General features: G+C 38.3%; 2 protein-coding genes and 1 pseudogene across 2 annotated transcripts; all 3 read right to left on the bottom strand.

Annotated features, from left to right (window-relative positions):
- Window positions 1-606: 606 nt before the first annotated feature.
- Window positions 607-3,913, bottom strand: LOC103325363 (wall-associated receptor kinase 5-like). The gene is made up of 3 exons (XM_089047845.1): window positions 2,802-3,913; window positions 2,273-2,479; window positions 607-2,002 (listed from the first exon to the last, which is right to left on the bottom strand). Exons 1-3 carry the CDS (start codon window positions 3,733-3,735, stop codon window positions 795-797), a joined length of 2,349 nt encoding a protein of 782 aa, XP_088903971.1. The 5' UTR covers window positions 3,736-3,913; the 3' UTR covers window positions 607-794.
- Window positions 3,914-4,039: 126 nt separating this feature from the next.
- LOC148918549 (wall-associated receptor kinase 2-like) lies at window positions 4,040-5,487 on the bottom strand (annotated as a pseudogene).
- A 7,389-nt stretch (window positions 5,488-12,876) lies between these two features.
- Window positions 12,877-13,377, bottom strand: LOC148918550 (uncharacterized). The gene has a single exon (XM_089048652.1). The coding sequence runs from the start codon at window positions 13,375-13,377 to the stop codon at window positions 12,877-12,879; it is 501 nt and encodes a 166-aa protein (XP_088904778.1).
- Between the last annotated feature and the right edge of the window lie 5,561 nt (window positions 13,378-18,938).

Raw genomic sequence — 18,938 nt, forward strand, 5'->3', positions numbered from 1 at the left:
AAGATACCTCAATCAAAATGTAATCCCGTTTAGTATGGGTTTAATGTTTATTTCCCACTCCAAATTTGAAGTGTAATACTCTCCCCTCCAAATCAAAATGTAATCCCGTTTAGTAATTAACAGTCAATGCGTGCAAAGTCAAGCAATGAGACAAAATCATTATGTACTTGTTTAACCACCTAACACATACACACCTTGTCATACTCATGGCGCCCGAATAACACGTCAACCGATTTGAGACTTATCGTTCTCCTAATTAACCAATTACACACTTGACCAGTCAGAATTTTACCTTTTTTTGGTAATATTCGTCCTTAGTTTTGGTTCATACAAATCGCAGGTTATGTTTGATTTCTTCATACTATAAATTAGTTAATTAAACATATTCTACCCTTGTATTCGGGCTTTTATGCTTATTAGCCCTCACCATTACCCTCTCATTATAAAAGCTCATTCCCATTAGTTGTGATCTTTTCCTCTTCACAACAGTAGTGCAAAAACAGCGGGAAAATCAACTTAATAAGAATCTCATTACATTAGGGTGGGGTTGGTTTCTGGCAGTTATTACTACTTAGTTACAATATGCACGGGAGGTTGATATCGCCATTTATCAACATGAATAGCCTTCACAAGAATAAACAGTCACGTTCTTGGAGCTACAAGTAACCAAAGAAAAAAATCAAACTCCACACATATAGTAGTTCCTGCAATACATCTATGTACATTACTTCTATTCTAACCTTGGTTCATATAGTTCCTACAATATTTACATCCGTCACTGCATCACGTTTTAACTATCTCCCATCATTATATGACATCAACATTTGGATTTGCATGCTGTCATGCCCACTAGAACCACAATCGCCCCTAACATCCACAAAATTCGTGTTTGAAGGTGACCCGAGCAAGTGAACAGTCTCTTCAGGACAGAAATTAGAACTTTTCCACGGATGCTTTGCCATTATTCTCATCCCCTCTAGCTCTGAGGCTGCCTCTTTCATGGTAGGTCTCTCCTCCCCTTTTAAACTGACACATCTTTTGGCGAGATTCGCTACATTTTTTAGGGTCTCAATATTTCCTTCACTGAATAGGGTATCGTCCCAAATTCGGTTCAAGCCATCTTCCTCCATTGAACAAACAAAGAAGCTTGCTAGGTTTCTCTCTGACTCAGGCCTGGCAAAAGAAAACGCTAATTTGCTTGTTAGTAGCTCCATCAGGACAACTCCAAAACTATAGACATCACTCTTTTGTGTTAGTTGGTTTGAATGGAGGTATTCAGGATCTAAGTATCCGCGTGTCCCTTGCACTAGAGTTGTTACTTGAGTTTGATCCATAGGAACTAAGCGCGAAGCACCAAAATCCGACACTTTTGCCATGTAATTTCCATCTAACAGTATATTTATTGCTTTCACATCTCGATGTATGATTGGTGTAGAAGTAGAGGAGTGTAAGTATGCTAATGCTCCTGCAGTTTCTGCGGCAATCTTCAATCTTAATTCCCATGAAAGTGATGACCCTTCGCTCTTTTTACCATGAATGTGATGAAAAAGAGTGCCATTGGTGATGTATTCATAAACTAGTAAAGGCACCGGTGTCTCTAAACAGCAACCTAGAAGCCTCACTACATTTCTATGATTGATTTGAGAAAGAACAATCACCTCATTTACAAACTGCTCTTTCTGAGCTGGAATGACAACTTTTGACTTCTTTATGGCAACCACTTTGTTATCTGCAAGTATTCCTTTGTAAACTATTCCATAACCCCCTTCACCAACCACTCTACTTTCATGGTAATTGTCAGTGGCCTTTTCAAGTTCTTCTGCGGCAAAAATTTTGGTTGTCTCCATGGAACTTCCTTGACTAGCAAGTTGTTGTTGTAACAATAAGCCACCATTTTCTTCAAAGTATTTTTCTTTGAGTTTCATGAGCCTTCTTCTATGCATTCCCCAATATATCCATGAAATTCCAATTAGTAAAACCAAGAGGCCTGCACTAGTGACACCTGCACATAAGTGAAAAGTATTAAATTATGGATGTTGTTTTTGTTGTCTACCTTGTGCTTTACTTTCTAGGATAAAATGCTTCTGAGAGTAATATGTTAAGACGAAATAAGATTACATGTATCACAATGAAGGATATTTATTCAGTTTAATTTGGGTCCTGTTAGTGAGATTAATCAATGTTTAGTACTGAGAAGGGGGAAACATACGTAGGTTGGAACTTTTGGATATATTCTCATAGGGGTGGATGTTGACATGTACATAAAACATACCCAATGAAATAACAGCCAGGAGAATGATCTTCCATCGATTGCTGGGATTGTGTTTTTTTTGGTCTGAGCTGGGATTGTGTTTGATGCAACTCTTTTGATTCTTGCCGTCGTTTTTGTACCGTTCGGGACATTTACAAGAATATTCTCCAGGAAAATTTTCGCACGTTCCAATACTGCAAGGGTTTGACTCCTTGCATTCATCAATATCTGAATAGCAAGGAAAACCAAATTTATCACATAACATCATGCAAAATTCCAATCTTTAGCTTTCCTGTAAAAACAACTAACACACATATTCACATGTTATTATAAGAGTATAATTATTCTCTTGTCAGATTTATGTTGCCGGACAACTGTGAATTTAGGTCACATATTCAGGCATGAGCCTTATCAATGGTTCATATTCATAGTTTAACAAAGGGTTTGAACAGAGTCAGGCAAGTGAACACTATTAATTCATTAGACACATATCTATATATATATATATATATATATATTTTGTGTGTGTGTAGGCTATAGAGTTTATTACCTTGGCAACCATCTGGGAGGTACGGGTTCCCTCGATAACCTGACGAGCACTGGCAGATGTAAGCAGGCGGACCACCGATGGTCGTCCGTTTGACACACTTGGCATTTTCCTTGCATGGAAAGTTGGGGTTCTGTTTAGCTGCATCACATGACTCACCCTCAACTGCCCAATTCAGAACGGCTGGAAGCAGCCCTGAGTTGTTGAGTTCTTCAAAAGTTGTTTTGGGGTTGAATGAGAAGGTACCTTGTTCCACAATGAAGGCATAGCTGCAAGGGTATTTAGCGTACCACCAATTATAAATCCCCGTTCGATTGCCGACGGTCAGACTTTGAAGATAAGTGGAAATGTTTCGCAGTCCACCAGGGATGGAAGCTTGGGAACAGCCAATTCCAGCGCAAGAGTCTGGAAGTGCGTCGCCAAGAATATCATCACAGAAGGTGACGCTGTTGCCGACTTTGACCCTTTCTTTCTTTGGGCCTCCATCCCCTGAGAGCTCACCTAAAAAGATTCCTATAGTGTCACAACCTACTGTGGTGAAATTGTTTTTTGTATGGGACATGCTGTAAGGAGGAGGCAGCTGTAGCCAAGTAGGGAGGCTGTCCTCTGTCTCCTCACCCGAATTGTCATAACAATCCTTGGCTACGTCTAGCATTATTTGCAACTCGCCATCAGCGACAGAAAAGTTGGTAATCCTGTTCGTACCGCCAGTCCAGTGGGCTGACGGCGGTTGGGTGGATTGATCACAAGTGATGTTGAATTCTGGTCGGAGGTAACAGCCTTCACCCATGCCAAATGGGTATGGAATTGCGAGGTTACCACAGTGGTAAGGGCAGTGAGGGAGGGCTAATTGAGGTCCTTCTGTTATTGCAGCTGCTTGTGCAATTAGCAATGAGAGTGGCATAAGCACCCCAAGTAAGCAGTAGTGGAAGGCCATTTTGTGTAACGTGTATTGTATTGTTCGGGATACTTGGGAGTGAAGTATGTGGTAACTAGGAGCCTCACCTATCTTTCGCCTTTATAGGCGAACTAGTCATAGTGAAGAGACTTGTCAAATGAGAAAATCTGAAGTGTAATGGGTAATACAATCGGTGATAGGTAAGCTTTTCTACAGTGAAGAAGTGAAAATTACAGAGAAAAGTTTGATTCTTACGTTCGTTAATGTTTCTTGTTTCTGGCCTTGCTGAGTCTAAAACCACGGTGGGACTGGAGGGACCTCAGGTTTTTGTCTATTATTTGGGACCCAAATAATTGCATGGTAATTAATAGTCATTGCGTGCAAATGAGACTAAGTTCATATATGTCCTTTGTTGAAGCACCACCACATACATGAGAGTCTCACCATTTATGTGTACAAGCCTAAACCTTGTCATTGTTGAAATTGGCAACAAATTGTAGACTTTAGCAGCATTGGTTATTGTTGACTTTGTTGGCTCAAATTGCACTCGGTGGTTTCTTTCATGATGCTGCACATTTGAAAGAAGAAATAATGGTTCTTTTGTCCAAAAGAAGGAAACAAAGCCATGTGAAGCAGCTGGAACGGAGGAAAACGCGGGCTGCTGATTTCTCTTCCTTCACGGTAAGCAAGAGAGAGCACGGGTCCTTTTCCCCAAGTCTTTCAACAGACTTTGAGAGCTTTCCACACGGAGAGAAAAACTAGCGAGCATCAATTTTTATTATTATTTTAATTAGCTGCATTATATCACTTACCCAGGCAGCCGTACAGGCTGTATTTGCTTGCCTCACATGCCTTGAGAGCTTTCCACAGAGAAACACTAGAGAGCATCAATTTTTTTATTATTTTAATTGACTGTTGACGTCATCCACGTCCTTTTTTGTTATGGCATGGATAATCCACTCTCTTTTTAGCTGCACTACATGACTCATTACCAATTTCCCAATTGAGAATCATTGGAAGTCTTTTAGTGTTGCTAAGTACTTGAAAACTTGTCTCCCCGGAGAATGTGAATTGGCCATTTTCCACAACGAAGGCGAAGCTGCAGGGGTTGAAGTTCCAGCTATATTTGTGATTGTAAAAGCTCTCCAATGTTATATTCTGATTTGTGAGTCCGCTAGGGATGTAAGTCTGGCAACACCCGATGCCGGAGCAAGAGTCGTTAACGCTGGGAATGCTCTGACAAAAAGATGTGCACCCACTCATGTACTGTTCTGTTTCTCGGTAGCCTCCAAAAATTGCATTAGTGTCGCAACCAACAGCCATGAACCTGTTTTTGGTAGCGGATATGGTGAATTCAGCCATCTTGATCGAAGAGAAGGCTTGGCTGTCATTGGTTTGCTCGCCCTGTTGGTCATAACAATCTTTGGTAATAAGCATCTGTATTTGCAACTCACCTTCCTCAAGTGATATGTTAGTCACAGGGAGATTACCTTCCCCCAAATATGCAATTGGGGATTGGTAGATTGGGAACAATTGATAAAAAACTTTTCTTCCCTGTAACAACCTGAATCTATGCCAAATGGATATGGAACGCTCACATTACCACACTTCTGGTTCAGGCACCGCCGAGGCGGGTGGGCTTGAGGTGCTGCTGTTGTAACCGCGGCTACTAATAATGCAACCAGTACTCCCACCATTAGCAAAGAGTTTTGCATAGTAAGCCTACTCTTCCCTTGTAAGGCCGTGCCTTCCTTCCTTCTACTCTCGTTGTACTGTTTATATACTACTTATTTGTCTGTGAATGTAATTTTTTTCCGGCCCAAGTCCATGCTGAGGTCGTCCCTGCTGTTGCTTCCTGGAATTTTAGCTTCTCTTTTTGGCTGAGTGCACCTGTAACACGCCAGCGCATTGACGACTAATTTTTAAAAATCCATCGATTGGCGAGCCCCGCTTGGGTTCATTTTTGGAACACACACAAAAATTAATTTTAAAAAGTTAACAAAAATAAAAGTTCAAATGTCAAAATAATCTCTGGGTTTTACCATGTTAGTCAACTTAGTCCATGTGTTTAGTATCGTTAGTCAATGTGATCCAATCTGTTAGATTTACCGTTAAATAACGTTATAAATATATTTTTTAAAGACCTTTTTGAAATTAATTAAAAAAATTGAAATTAATGTTTTCTTTATATATAAAATAATGATTTAGTCTTTCCAATTTCAAATTTTAAAAACCCAAACAATAATCTAGTCATTTTTTATTTAAATGTACTTTAAATAAAATTATTGACTAATTTTTTAACAAAAAATAAATCTTATTAGTCTATACATAATTGCAAAAAGAATTAAATGAAGTTATAAAAAAAATTACAATAAATAAGTTAAATTTGGCGTAGGCTCATATCGACCCATTTAGTGGCCTGGCACGAGCACTGCCCGTGGACTCGAACCGAGATTGATAATTTTTCAAAATGGGTGAGTCTGACACGACATGTTTATTAAATGGTCTTATTCTAAACGGGCAAGGTCGGCTCGACAAGGCTTGTTTGACACCTCTAATTTACCGTTAAATAACATTAATTTTTTGAAAAACCTTTTTGAAATTAATTTAAAATTTTGAACTAAGTCCTTCTCTTGCGCGTGTTCTTGTTGTTGCTGCTGCTACAGCTACAGCAATTGTTACCGCTAGTAAAAGTACTAGCAACATTGAAAGTTGCATAAGCATCCCATATTGAACGTCGATGCATATACATATACATACATGCATGCATGATGCATGGTTAGTCCCACCTAAAATTCCAATTATTTGGACGTCGATGTATATACCTGCATACATGCATGCATGGTTAATCCTTTTACAGCTTTTTCATATATTAGTCATGATCATGAAGCACCAATGACACACATCACCTAGTCTTTTGGAGGGAATTAAAAAAAAAAAAAGTATTTTTGATTGGGAAAATAAGGTTGTTGAGTGAGAGAGAAAAAAAAAAAGCTTTTTATCACAAAACATCTTTCACATTTGCGAAACTATCGATTGCCCAAAGTCGACATCAATATGCTTTTAAATAGTCTCTGCCATGACTTTCCGTCAAGAAAATAGTTTAATCTCGTGACGTGAGATCACGCGCCCATTTATGAGGGATATAATCGTCAGATCAACTCCCGGACAAAAGAGGGCCTAGGCTTGCGTGACGGCTCCAGCATGCAAGGGCAAGACGTGTGGCCCACCAACCCGGGCAAGCCCACAGGCAATTACAGCATGTGCTGCTGTCTAGGCAAGTGACATAATGCTGATGTCATTATTATGACATTAGCAGCCAATTAAAATAATAAAAAAATTGATGCTCTCTAATGTTTCTCTCCGTGTGGAAAGCTCTCAAAGTCTGTTGAAAGACTTGGGGAAAAGGACCCGTGCTCTCTCTTGCTTACCGTGAAGGAGGAGAAATCAGCAGCCCGCGTTTTCCTCCTTTCCAGCTGCTTCACTCACATGGCTTTGTAGTTATAGTTATAAACTGAAATTTCACATGATTGGGGTTCGACTTCGGCATCAGTATATTTGTCGTAATTACAACTTGCAAGTTGCAACTTACCTTTCACGAGGGTGCTCATCGTGATTCACGAGTCACTCATATGATTAGGTTCGAGGGAACACATGGTCCGCCTCGTACATCATTATTACAAATTAGTGCGTTAACTGCAATAATGTTGCAGACTATTATTTCTTGTTGGATTGCCATGGCTGGCTCCATCTCCCACATGATGATGATCGATGCATGCATCCATGTCCCATGATGGAGATAGAATTTTAAAGCATCTCAACAACGTCGATGCATTGCGTACCAATGGAATGCAAAATGTAATGTCTCCAAAATGTGTGATTAATGCCTAACGTGAAATATGTTTGAGATATGATTGGCGGTGGGAAGTTTTTAAAGAAAAATAAACGAATTTACATATACAGTGGCAGTTCAAAAAAAGTTGCTTAAGACGTAGAATTTTTCTTTCATTAATCCTACATGTAGATTAGATACTTTATATAAATAAATTTAATTTAGTAACTTGTATTATTTAATCCTCTTCATTTATTGAATTAAGTTGACCGAGAGCATTATATATAGGGAAATGTGGTAGCCTGTAGGCATGGATTGCTTCTTGCAACAACATCTATTTCATCTCTTATTAGTTTATTAGGATTATAATATATGTGGATGGAGAAATGACTCTGTAACTCCGTACATATAAAGGACAAATACTTTTAAACGAGGATGTGACAAACAATAATTCTAGATCCAACGACATATTCTACGCATTTGCAATTAAAGGTTTTTTTTTTTTTTTTTTTGCAATTAAAGGTTTTTACAAATCACTTTGAATTGAAAAGTAACATTTATATCCCAACCAAGGTCTAAAATATCGATGGTATTGGGAATATCGGTGGTCTAAAAATACAAAAATTTCTATGGAAATTTGGTAAAAATTGAATAAAAACCACGGAAATAGTAATAAAAACTTGAAATTTTTTATTGAAACTTTGGAGGATGTTTATTCATTCAATTATCTATTAGTTTATCACAAAAAATTGGAAGGAAATGCATTGCATGATGGGTTAAGTGATTTAAGTTAATTATATAGTGAACTGACAAACAATGCGAGTGTAGAAAATATGTAGTAATTAATGAAAGAATATTAAATACATCATAATCATTTATATATAATGATTTACTACAATATTTTACACTTTATACATTGTATGGTATAAGATACATGAGTGATTTAGTATCACACAGAGTTCTCATTAGGTTAAAATTTTTCACTATCTTCATTATCTCTACGTGTAGAATAAGTGTATTATGAATAGTAGTCATAAAATGATAAACCCCCAAAATAGTTTTGAATGTAATTGTAGAGCTAACTAAGCTGCTGTAGCCGCGGCCGCCACCATTACCAAGGAGACTTGCATCATAAGCATCCTCTCATGTAAGAATGGCATTGCATACTATATGCACAACTTAATTCCGTGTAGTATGGTCTATATATTCTACAAAACTATATGTTGAATTATGAGTCAATAAACTGCTAACAAGCCTGGCGTTTTGTAGGCATATTATCCATGTAAGGAATGAGGACTGGTAGGGTCACGCCGTGGCCCAGGGGGCTAGCCTAGAGGATGTCCTCATCTTTACTAATTTGTCGGTTGATGCAAATGTCCCATTCCCCTTTTTCTACGTTGAAGTCGTCTGTATAATTTCCAATTTCTTACCAAGTGGAACTTTGAAAAGGATATATGCATGTCAAATTCTTGTGCAGTAAAGACTGGTGCGCATGGCATTGGCCCATCGAGAGTCATATGGCGGGTTCCAATAATGTTGCAGTCCATGGCCACATGCCGTGGAAAATGTACGCATTGATTGTGTCTATTTTTGTTAGAGTTTTGTATAGGTTTTGAAGAAGAAGAGAAAAACAATATGCAAGAGAAAACCGAGAGCTTAGCTAAAACAAAACTTCTGTATTTTTGTATTGTATGCTCTAAAAACTTTCGGGCAAGCACAGTGTGTGCTATATGACTGTTAGAAAAATAGCTGGATTCTCTTACATCACTTGAGAATCACAGCCTTACATCCAAAACTGCCTTCTAAGATCTTTACACGTGGCTATAGCCACTTAACACTAACTGACGCCTCACACTTGCCTATTTTAGAGACTAAGTGAATACACCATTTCAGCTTAGGGACTTTAATCACACTCTCATCAGCTCACCACTTATATTTCAACACTCCCCTTTAAGTTGTGAGTGATTTCACACCAAGTTTCTCTCTGAGATAGCAGAAACGATCCTTAGCCAATGCCTTAGTAAAAATGTCTGCTAGTTGCTCATTTGTGGGGCAATAGATCAAATCCACAGTTCCTTCTTGCAAAGCATCTTTAATAAAATGATACCTCCGATCAATATGCTTGGTTTTCTGATGGAAAACAAGATTCCTTGTAATGGCAATAGCTGAAATGTTGTCACAGTGGAGGGGTGTAGCTTCTGTTTGAAGTTCTCCAAAGTCTTCTAGGACAAATCTCAACCAAATAGCTTGTGTTGTTGCTTCAGAGGCACTGATGTATTCAGCTTCTGCAGTAGAGAGTGCAACACAATTTTGCTTGATTGAGGCCCAAGCAAACACTCCACTCCCAAAAGAAAAAGCGTATCCAGATGTGCTCTTGCTATCATCCACTAAGCCACTCCAATCGCTGTCACAATAGCCAATTAGAACTGCCCCTTTTCCTTTCACATACTCCAGACCACAATCCAAGGTTCCTTTTACATATCTAAGGACACGTTTTGCTGTTCCAAGGTGTTTGCTAGTGGGACAATGCATAAACCTTGCAAGCAGACTAGCTGCAAACATAATGTCGTGTCTAGTAGCCGTGAGATACAACAGACTCCCAACAATCCTTCTATATTGCTCTTCACTTGCCAAACCACTCCCATCATCCTTACTTAGTTTCTCTGAGGTAACTAGTGGAATAGACACCGGTTTACACTCACTCAAACCAAATCTGTTTAACAGAGTTGTTGCATATTTCTTCTGATGAATGAATATGCTTGTTGGTGTTTGAATGACTCCCATTCCCAAGAAGTGATGTAAGAGTCCCAGATCAGTCATTTCATACTTCTCCTTCATGTCCTTCTTAAAATCTTCTAGCATTTCATGATCATTTCCAGTGTAGACTATATCATCTACATAAATGGAAACTATCAGGATATTTTCTGCACCTCTTGCTTTGACATAAAGTGTAGCTTCACTTTGACTCTTTGTAAATCCACACTCAGCAAAATAACCATCAATTTCACTATACCAAGCTCTTGGCGCCTGTTTCAAGCCATATAGAGCTTTGTGTAGTTTGTAAACCTTGCTTTCACTTCCTTTTACCACAAATCCTTCCGGCTGGTCTACATACACTTCTTCCTCTAAAATACCATTTAGAAAAGCTGACTTGACATCCAATTGGTACAGCTGCCAACCCTTCTCAGCTGCAAGGGCAATCAAGGTTCGAATAATGTCTAATCTAGCCACTGGTGCAAACGTTTCATTGTAGTCCACCCTGGTTTTTGTGAGTATCCCTTGGCCACCAGTCTTGCTTTATTCTTCTGCACTGAGCCATCCAAATTTAGCTTAGTTTTAAACGCCCATTTAACTCCAATAACTGGTTTTTCCATAGGTCTATCAACAAGTTCCCATGTCTTATTCTTTTCTATCATATTCAACTCATCTTTCATTGCCTTCAACTATGATTCCTCCTTCACAGCTTCTTCAAACTTCTCAGGCTACATTGTGCACAGGTTGCATTGTGCCAAAATGTCATCCAACTTCCTCCATTTCAATGGTGTATGATCGAAGGTCTGAGTATCTTCCAACCTACTGCTTTCCTTGCTTGATTCTCCATAGGAAGCTGCTGAGTTTCCAGCAGTGAAACCAGAATTTTGAGGCCCTATAGGTGTCTCAAACGAATTCACTTGAGAATTTCTAGGCTGCTCCTCAAAGTTCATCATAACCACAGAATTGTCAGACACTTCTTTCCAATTCCAGCTTGTTCCTTCATCAAATACAACATCCCTTGATAAGAGTAGTTTTCTAGTGATAGGATCAAACACTCTATAACCCTTCTCACATGTTGCATATCCGACAAAAACTCCCCTTGTGCTTTTGGCATCCAATTTCTGTCTATTCTCCTCTGGTTTATGCACGAAACACACACTGCCAAACACTTTTAAATGAGCAACACCTGGTTTTCTGGTGCTATAGGCCTCAAAAGGAGTCTTATCCCTAAGAGCCTTAGTAGGACATCTATTCAAGATGTACACTGTTGTGTGGACAGCTTCTGCCCATAGATAATAGGGCAGCTCCTTCTCATGCAACATAGCCTTAGCCATCTCTACCACAGTCCTATTTTTTCTCTCTACCACTCCATTTTGCTGGGGTGTGTAAGCCATGGAGAATTGTCTTTGAATCCCTGCATCTTCACATAGTTTATTGAATTCACTAGAAGTGAACTCACCCCCTCTATCACTTCGAACACATTTCACTTTGTAACCACTTTGCAACTCCACCATAGACTTGAATTTTCGAAAACAATTTAGTGCATCCGACTTGTATCTCAAGAAGTAGACCCAAATCATCCTTGTAAAATCATCTATGAGTAACATGAAATATTTGTTACCTCCTAGAGATTCATTTTGCATTGGTCCACACAAGTCCATGTGTATAAGTTCAAGAGGTGTACTAGCTCTCCATGCTTGATCTTTAGGAAACCACTCTCTGTGTTGTTTTCCTAATTGGCAGCCTTCACACACTTCATTTACAGTTTCCAAATGTGGCAGCCCATGTACCATCTCTTTTTCCTTGAGTTGGTTTAGGCCTTTCAAGTGTAAATGCCCCATTCTTTTATGCCAAACCCAAGTAGAGTTGACTACACCAGCTCTTAGTGCAACAAAATCATTTGAGGGTAATGATAATGGATAACATCTATTCTTTCTCATTTCCACCTTCATAACAAGGTTCTCAAGAGAAGAACTATCATAGATGCTGCACATGCTGCTTCCAAATACCAAATGATAACCATGTTCATCCATTTGGCCCACACTCAAGAGATTTTCTCTCAAACCAGGCAGATACATGACCTCTCTGATATACTTTGCACCAGAGTTTGTGTCAAGCACCAAAGTGCCCATGCCGGCTATACTTACAAGCTCCCCTGTTGGCATTTGCACCTTGCCTGTGACTTTTGAGTTTATGTCAATTAACAGCTCCTTCTTCCTAGTCATGTGGTTACTGCAGCCACTGTCTACATACCATTCTCCATTTTCACCCTTTTCTGAAATTGCACAGTTTGCAAAAAACAGATTCCCTCTTACTTCTACTTGGCTTGCATTATTTGCTTTCTTCGCCTTTGTTTGCAGTGCAGTCTCTGGCCCAATGTCCAAATCTATCACACTTATAGCACTTGGATTGACCCTTATATCTGCATTCTCCATAGTGAAATTTAGAGCAGACTTTGCATTAAGGCTTCACCCCATCTTGCTGCATGAATGTGATCCATTTGAAGTCTGTCTGCCCACACTTGGCTTCGCCTAGACTCCATGGTTTGTTGTTAGGCTTCCAACTCTTCGAGACTTGCAGAACCAGACTGAGCATTATTCTTGTTCTGCCCCTTTTGATCGATTGAGAAAGAACCAAATGCTTTCTCCTATGTCCACATTATGCATGTCAAAACGTTGCTCTTGACTCTTCAATATTGCAATAACCTCCTGCAATTCAATGGTCTCCAAACTCTTTGTATTTTCAATCACCAAACAGATGGGATCATAAACTCTACTAAGACTGATTAACACCTTTTGAACCAGCCTCTCGTTTGATAACACCTCTCCAAATGTTTTCATTTGATTTATCAATTCATTTAATCGAGTAAGATATGCAGTAAGTTGTTCACCTTCACGCATCCTCATATACTCAAATTCTTGTCTAAGATTCTGAAGCTTTACAGATCTAACCTGATCACCTCCATGATATTCACTGTAGAGCGAGTCCAAGCCATTTTCTTTGAATCGGCATTTGCAATCCGAGGAAGATCGATCGAGACAGCGTTTTGTATGATGCCCAGGTGCCTTTGCATCCTTCATGAGCACAGCACACATCTCGCTTCAGCTTCTTCCTCCGATGATTCTTCAACTTTCTTGGTCTTCATCTTGAATCAGGTGGAATCCCTTTTCTACCGCACCACACCCCCCAGAGATTTGAAGATTGTCACCATCTTGATCCTCGAACTTCGTAGTTCTCATAGAAAAGATCGGAGTTCGTACCTCGAACTTCTAGATCCAAACCATCGTTTGTGCGAATCTCGGCACTTGCTTCTCTTCTCCGATGCTCAGAAGCTTGATTTTAGCTCGAGTGACCTTCACGGTTTACGCCCAGATCAAGACACCGAAACACGGCTCAGGCCATGTTAGAGTTTTGTATAGGTTTTGAAGAAGAAGAAAAACAATATGCAAGAAAAACCGAGAGCTTAGCTAAAACAAAACTTCTGTATTTTTGTATTGTATGCTTTAAAAACTTTGGAACAAGCACGATGTGCTATATGATCATAGAGAAATAAATGGATTCTCTTACATCACTTGAGAATCACAGCCTTACATCCAAAACTGCCTTCTAAGATCTTTACACGTGGCTATAGCCACTTAACACTAACTGACGCCTCACACTTGCCTATTTTAGAGACTAAGTGAATACACCATTTCAGCTTAGGGACTTTAATCACACTCTCATCAGCTCACCACTTATATTTCAACAATTTTTTGGACGATGCATGGTCCATGGAGATGGAATTTGAAAGCATCTGGCTGCCTCAACCTGCACATTTGGGAGATTCTTATGACGAGTCTCTAGACAGAATCATATGAACACGCTTCTTTTTGGGCCAGAAGAAGAGTGAGGTGGGGCTCCAACCTTCAATAGTTGTTGGGTTGGGCTATGACCATATCTCAAACCACTGAATAGTAGTCCGAGACTGAATCGATTGCAAGAAAAGGACAGATTCTGTTTAATTGGTTGCTTATTTTGCCGTGTTTCTGTTTTCAACCCAAAGATATTCTTAACTCTGACTAAATTGTATATTGTATTTGGGCTCCATCTGTCCCATTAAGTTCCTAAAAATTAATTAACTGGTTCGTGATTAAATTTCAAAGAATACGTACCTCAATACAAGCCTCTTATTGATGAGTGACTTCTATTACTTATTGGGTTCATTTGACTGGGGCTGGCATAGAGTAGAGCACTATCTACTCAAGAGTCTCAAAGACTACAAGAAAGATTGGTTCTGCTTTTCTTCTTGAAAGCCAACGTGCATGAACTTGTTTACTTGTTTGTGGAATTTCATGAAATTTGAATACAGCATGTGAAACAGTTTGGATTAGAAGAATATTAGCAGATCTTCGTCAAAAACAAAACCCTCCTAACAAATTTGTAGTGTGATAACATGTCCTCAATTGCCATGACAAAGAACCCAGTCTTTCATAGCAGGTCAAAGCACATAGAATTTTGTCATCATTTTATCAAAAAATTGGTTGAAGATGGAGAGATTGAATTGAAATTATGTGGTACTGATAAGTAGATTGTAGATGTTTTTACAAAAACACTTCCAAGAGAGAAGTTTTACTATTTCAGAGAAAAGCTAAATGTCACAGGACAAATACATTAAGAGGGAGTGTTAAATGTAATGCATTTTCTCCTTGTAAGATGTATCAGTTGTTAAGTAGAATTGTGTCTCTTGAGAAAAGCTATGTTTAGGAAGAGTTGTATCTCATTAGAAATCTAGAGTTGTGTCTGGAACTCTTGGAACTAATCCAAGAGTTATGTCTATTATGAAAAGGTCTGAATGTTATTATAAATAGCCAATAAGATGGCCTAGTGTTGTAATCAATTTCGGAAATAAAAAAAGCTTCAATTTTCTGTTTAAAAGTCTCTTCCATATTCTCTCATATCCATCTTTCTCCAACATCCCAGTGTTAATTTAAGGGAGAAGAGGTTTAGAGAATGGTTGGTAGTGTTTAGGATATTAGCTTAACTTGGAAAGAAAAACTTTTGAAAAGAGTAACAAAGTAATTTTATTTGAATAAAGGAGGAAAGTTACAAAGCTTTAGAGACTTGAGTTGGATGATTGTATGAATTGGACAGCTGTAGTTTTTTAGCTTTTCTTGCTTAATTACATAAGTGGGCTTGCTAGCATATTTATAGAGTTGCTTAAGTCAGCAGCTTTGTTTGGAAAAGTCGGATAGTAACTGACTTTTCCAAAGTTATTTTCAACTGCAAGTTGTCTCCTAATTCTAGATTTCTCTAGTTGTAATACATTATATAATTAGTAGGATGTTTCTAGCGACTTTTACTTATTAACTTCTCTTAATTTTTCTAAATTATTCTATATTATTCAAGATTTTTCTTTAGTATTCAAGGTACAAGTGTGCATTACTTTTTAACACCCAGCTGGCTGTGGCAGTCATTGGACATACTGATGTACTTGGATCTCACCGAGATCCACGGATATGTTGGTAACAGGAATGTTGGTTGTCCCCAGGAGTGTTGTTCCGTTAGCTGTGCAACTGATGAAAAACTTAGGTCCCATTGAACACTTTTCAGTAACGCCAAATGGGTATGGAATTGTGACACCTCCGCACTTGTCTGGGCAGTTTGGCAGGGCTAATTGAACTGCTGTAGTCGCCACCGCCACCATTACCAACGAGACTTGCATAATAAGCATCCTCTCATGTAAGAATGTCATGGCATATAATGTATATATGCACCACTTAATTCCCTGAGAAATTAGCAGGAATTATATATTATAGTATGGTCTATATTCTACAAACTATATGTTTGTTGAATTATGAGTGAAGAAACCGCTAACAAGCCTGGCGTTTTGTAGGCATATTATCTAGGGCTGTTCACGGGTCGGGTCGGGCCGGTTATGAGCCCAAACCGCACGCGAACCGAGCCTTGTCGGTGGCCCAAATGCTAAACCGTGGACCTCGCTTTTAAGCCCATTTTGAGTTACGAAACCCGAGTTAGGCGGGCGGGTTGGTTCGGTTCGGAGTATTTGCCGAGGCCCAACAAAAGCAACAATTGAAGGCTTTTTTTTATTTATATTTTCTAGGCCCATTCTGTTTTTTTGGACATATTTCAACAATTCAAGTTTTGATAGAAACTGTACATTTTTTCCAGTTTTTCCAGTTTCTCCAACTCTGCATATCTAAAGTTTTCATCATTCAAATACTTAAAAAAACCATAAAACCATAGCAAATCATCATCCACCACACATCTCAAAATACAGAAACTAATAATTACAGTCCGAAGCAAATTGTGAGAGTAATCTCAATCACAATTTGCATATTTGCAAAGTTCAAAAGAAAATCCAAATAAATACAAATAAACTTCCATTACATATACATATACAATTCCATGAGTTGTTTCATATTCAAATCAGATTTGCACCTCTGCATAAAGAAAGAAAATACAGTTAGTAAACATATGAATTAATAACACAAAGAAACTACAAATTATGATTAATATAGAAAAGAAAGAAAACCATCGTTTCCTATGATCCCAAAATCAATTCTGTCCACCAAAAATCACAATAGTCAGATTAGATAAATAGAATTAACCAAAATACAAATAATCATAAAACTTAAATTATTACTCAAAGTATGACTTAAAACTTCTGCTGCTAGGGAAGGAAGCGCGGCATAAAGAAGAGAAAATGGGCTATCTCACATGCACAACTTCTAGTGTTCTTAGAACTAATCCACAGAGAGTCATCCAATAAAAATAACTACAATTCATATGAATAATCAAAGTATGATGTTGTATACAAGCATACAACAGGAGAAAATGAAACTATGATGTCCAATAAATCATGAAATGATAGTTGTAGTGAAGGTAGAAGTTTGCTTCACCGCCAAATTTAGAATACATAAATATATAAATATGCTGATAATTAATAAATGACCATTTAAGAACGCCTATTATAAAAGCATCTCTTACATATCATGCAGAGACAAAAGGTTTAACATAACATATTCCAAATCTCTTGTTTAACACGCGAGAGAGGGAGAGAGAGATCTATACCTGCCGCCTGGTGTAGATAGAAACTTCTTGATGAGGATCGACAAATAAAAAGTACTCTAATCTGATACAAGCGAACAAGCAATAAATTGAAAGCGCAAGTAGAAACTACATGCATATAACATTAGTAGGGAAAACAATTTCCCACACTCAGTAACCAGATGATGCAAGCAAAAAAGCAAATATTTCACTCACCAGCTGAGCAATAACAAAAGCTGCTACAAGTAACAGTTCCAGGACACTCAACAAAAGACCAAGATCCATAAAAACACAAGATCCAGTGTGCTGAAATAACAAACATAAGCGTTTAGCCAAGCAACTAAGTCATTATTAACAAGATCCATAAAAACGCAAGAAATAAAGAGGACTTACAGAGAAGAAGTAAATCCTGCCTTCCTTGAACAGACTGGGTAATACAAATATAAACGAAGGAATTTTTACTTAATACCTACAAATCATGCCCAAAATAAATATAAATTTCCAACCCTAAAATAAATATAAATATAAAATAAAAATATCACAACATAGTCAGACTCTTCATGAGAACTAAGAGAGAAAAAAAAATTACATATATTAATACCTTAAAGCCCTAACTCGTTCATGAGAATTTGCGGCTCAAATTGACAAAATCGAGTGAGGAAATCTGAGAGAGAATAGTTTAGAGAGAGCAAAGAGGATCAGTGAGAGAGCTTAGAGTGACTGTGAGAGAAGCAAGAGTGCTTAGTGAGAAAACAGAGTGGCAAGAATGGTGAGAAAGAGATAGCTAGATTGACTGAGAAAAACGATAAAGCCTTGATGAGAGAGAGCCACCATGTTAACGCGAGTCAGAAGAGAAACGACGTTGACGAGGCTTGAAAGAAGAAGTCGGGTTGGTTTGGGGAGAGGAGGTTGAGTGAGAGCGTATCGTCGAGAAAGTGAAAAAAATTTGGGCGGGTTGAAATGAAATATTGGGTTTTGCGGAGCGGCGGTCCGAGTGTGGTGATTGGACACAGGCATAAAGTGGAATGAGAATCGACGACGCCACATGTTAAAATTTATTTTTAAATAATATAATTTAAAATGTTCGGTCAGTCCGGTTTGCGGTTTTCAAAAATTAACCGGTTCTTACGATTCATAACGGTTGGTCAGGTTTTCTACGGTTCATTAATTTTTATTATAAAGCAGACAAACCATAATGAAGCGGTCAGTTCGGCGGTTGATCGGGTTTTGATTATAATACCACCCTAATAATATCATAAAGATCTAAGTTGGTAAGATCATGTAGTAGCTCGGTGTAGCCTAGAGAAGTTTCCTTCATTTAATGTTGTTAGTTGAAGCAAATGCTAGGCTTACACATTTTCATACCACATTATGCCACCTCTCTAATAAGTAGGCCCCATTGTGTTGATGAGCTTCACCTCTATTGAGATGATAACACAATGTAGTGTATAATATCCCTTTCTTTGATACCCTTTCCAATTGGAAAATTGCTAGGCTTACGCATTTTCATACCACATTATGTACGCCACATCTCTAATAAGTGGACTCCATTGTATTGGTGAGTTGTTACCTCTATTAGAGATAGTACACAATATGTGTTATAAAATAC

This window comes from Prunus mume, linkage group LG3, assembly GCF_029339155.1.
Source record: "Prunus mume cultivar Tortuosa linkage group LG3, ASM2933915v1, whole genome shotgun sequence".
In the NCBI taxonomy this organism is placed as follows: domain Eukaryota; kingdom Viridiplantae; phylum Streptophyta; class Magnoliopsida; order Rosales; family Rosaceae; genus Prunus; species Prunus mume.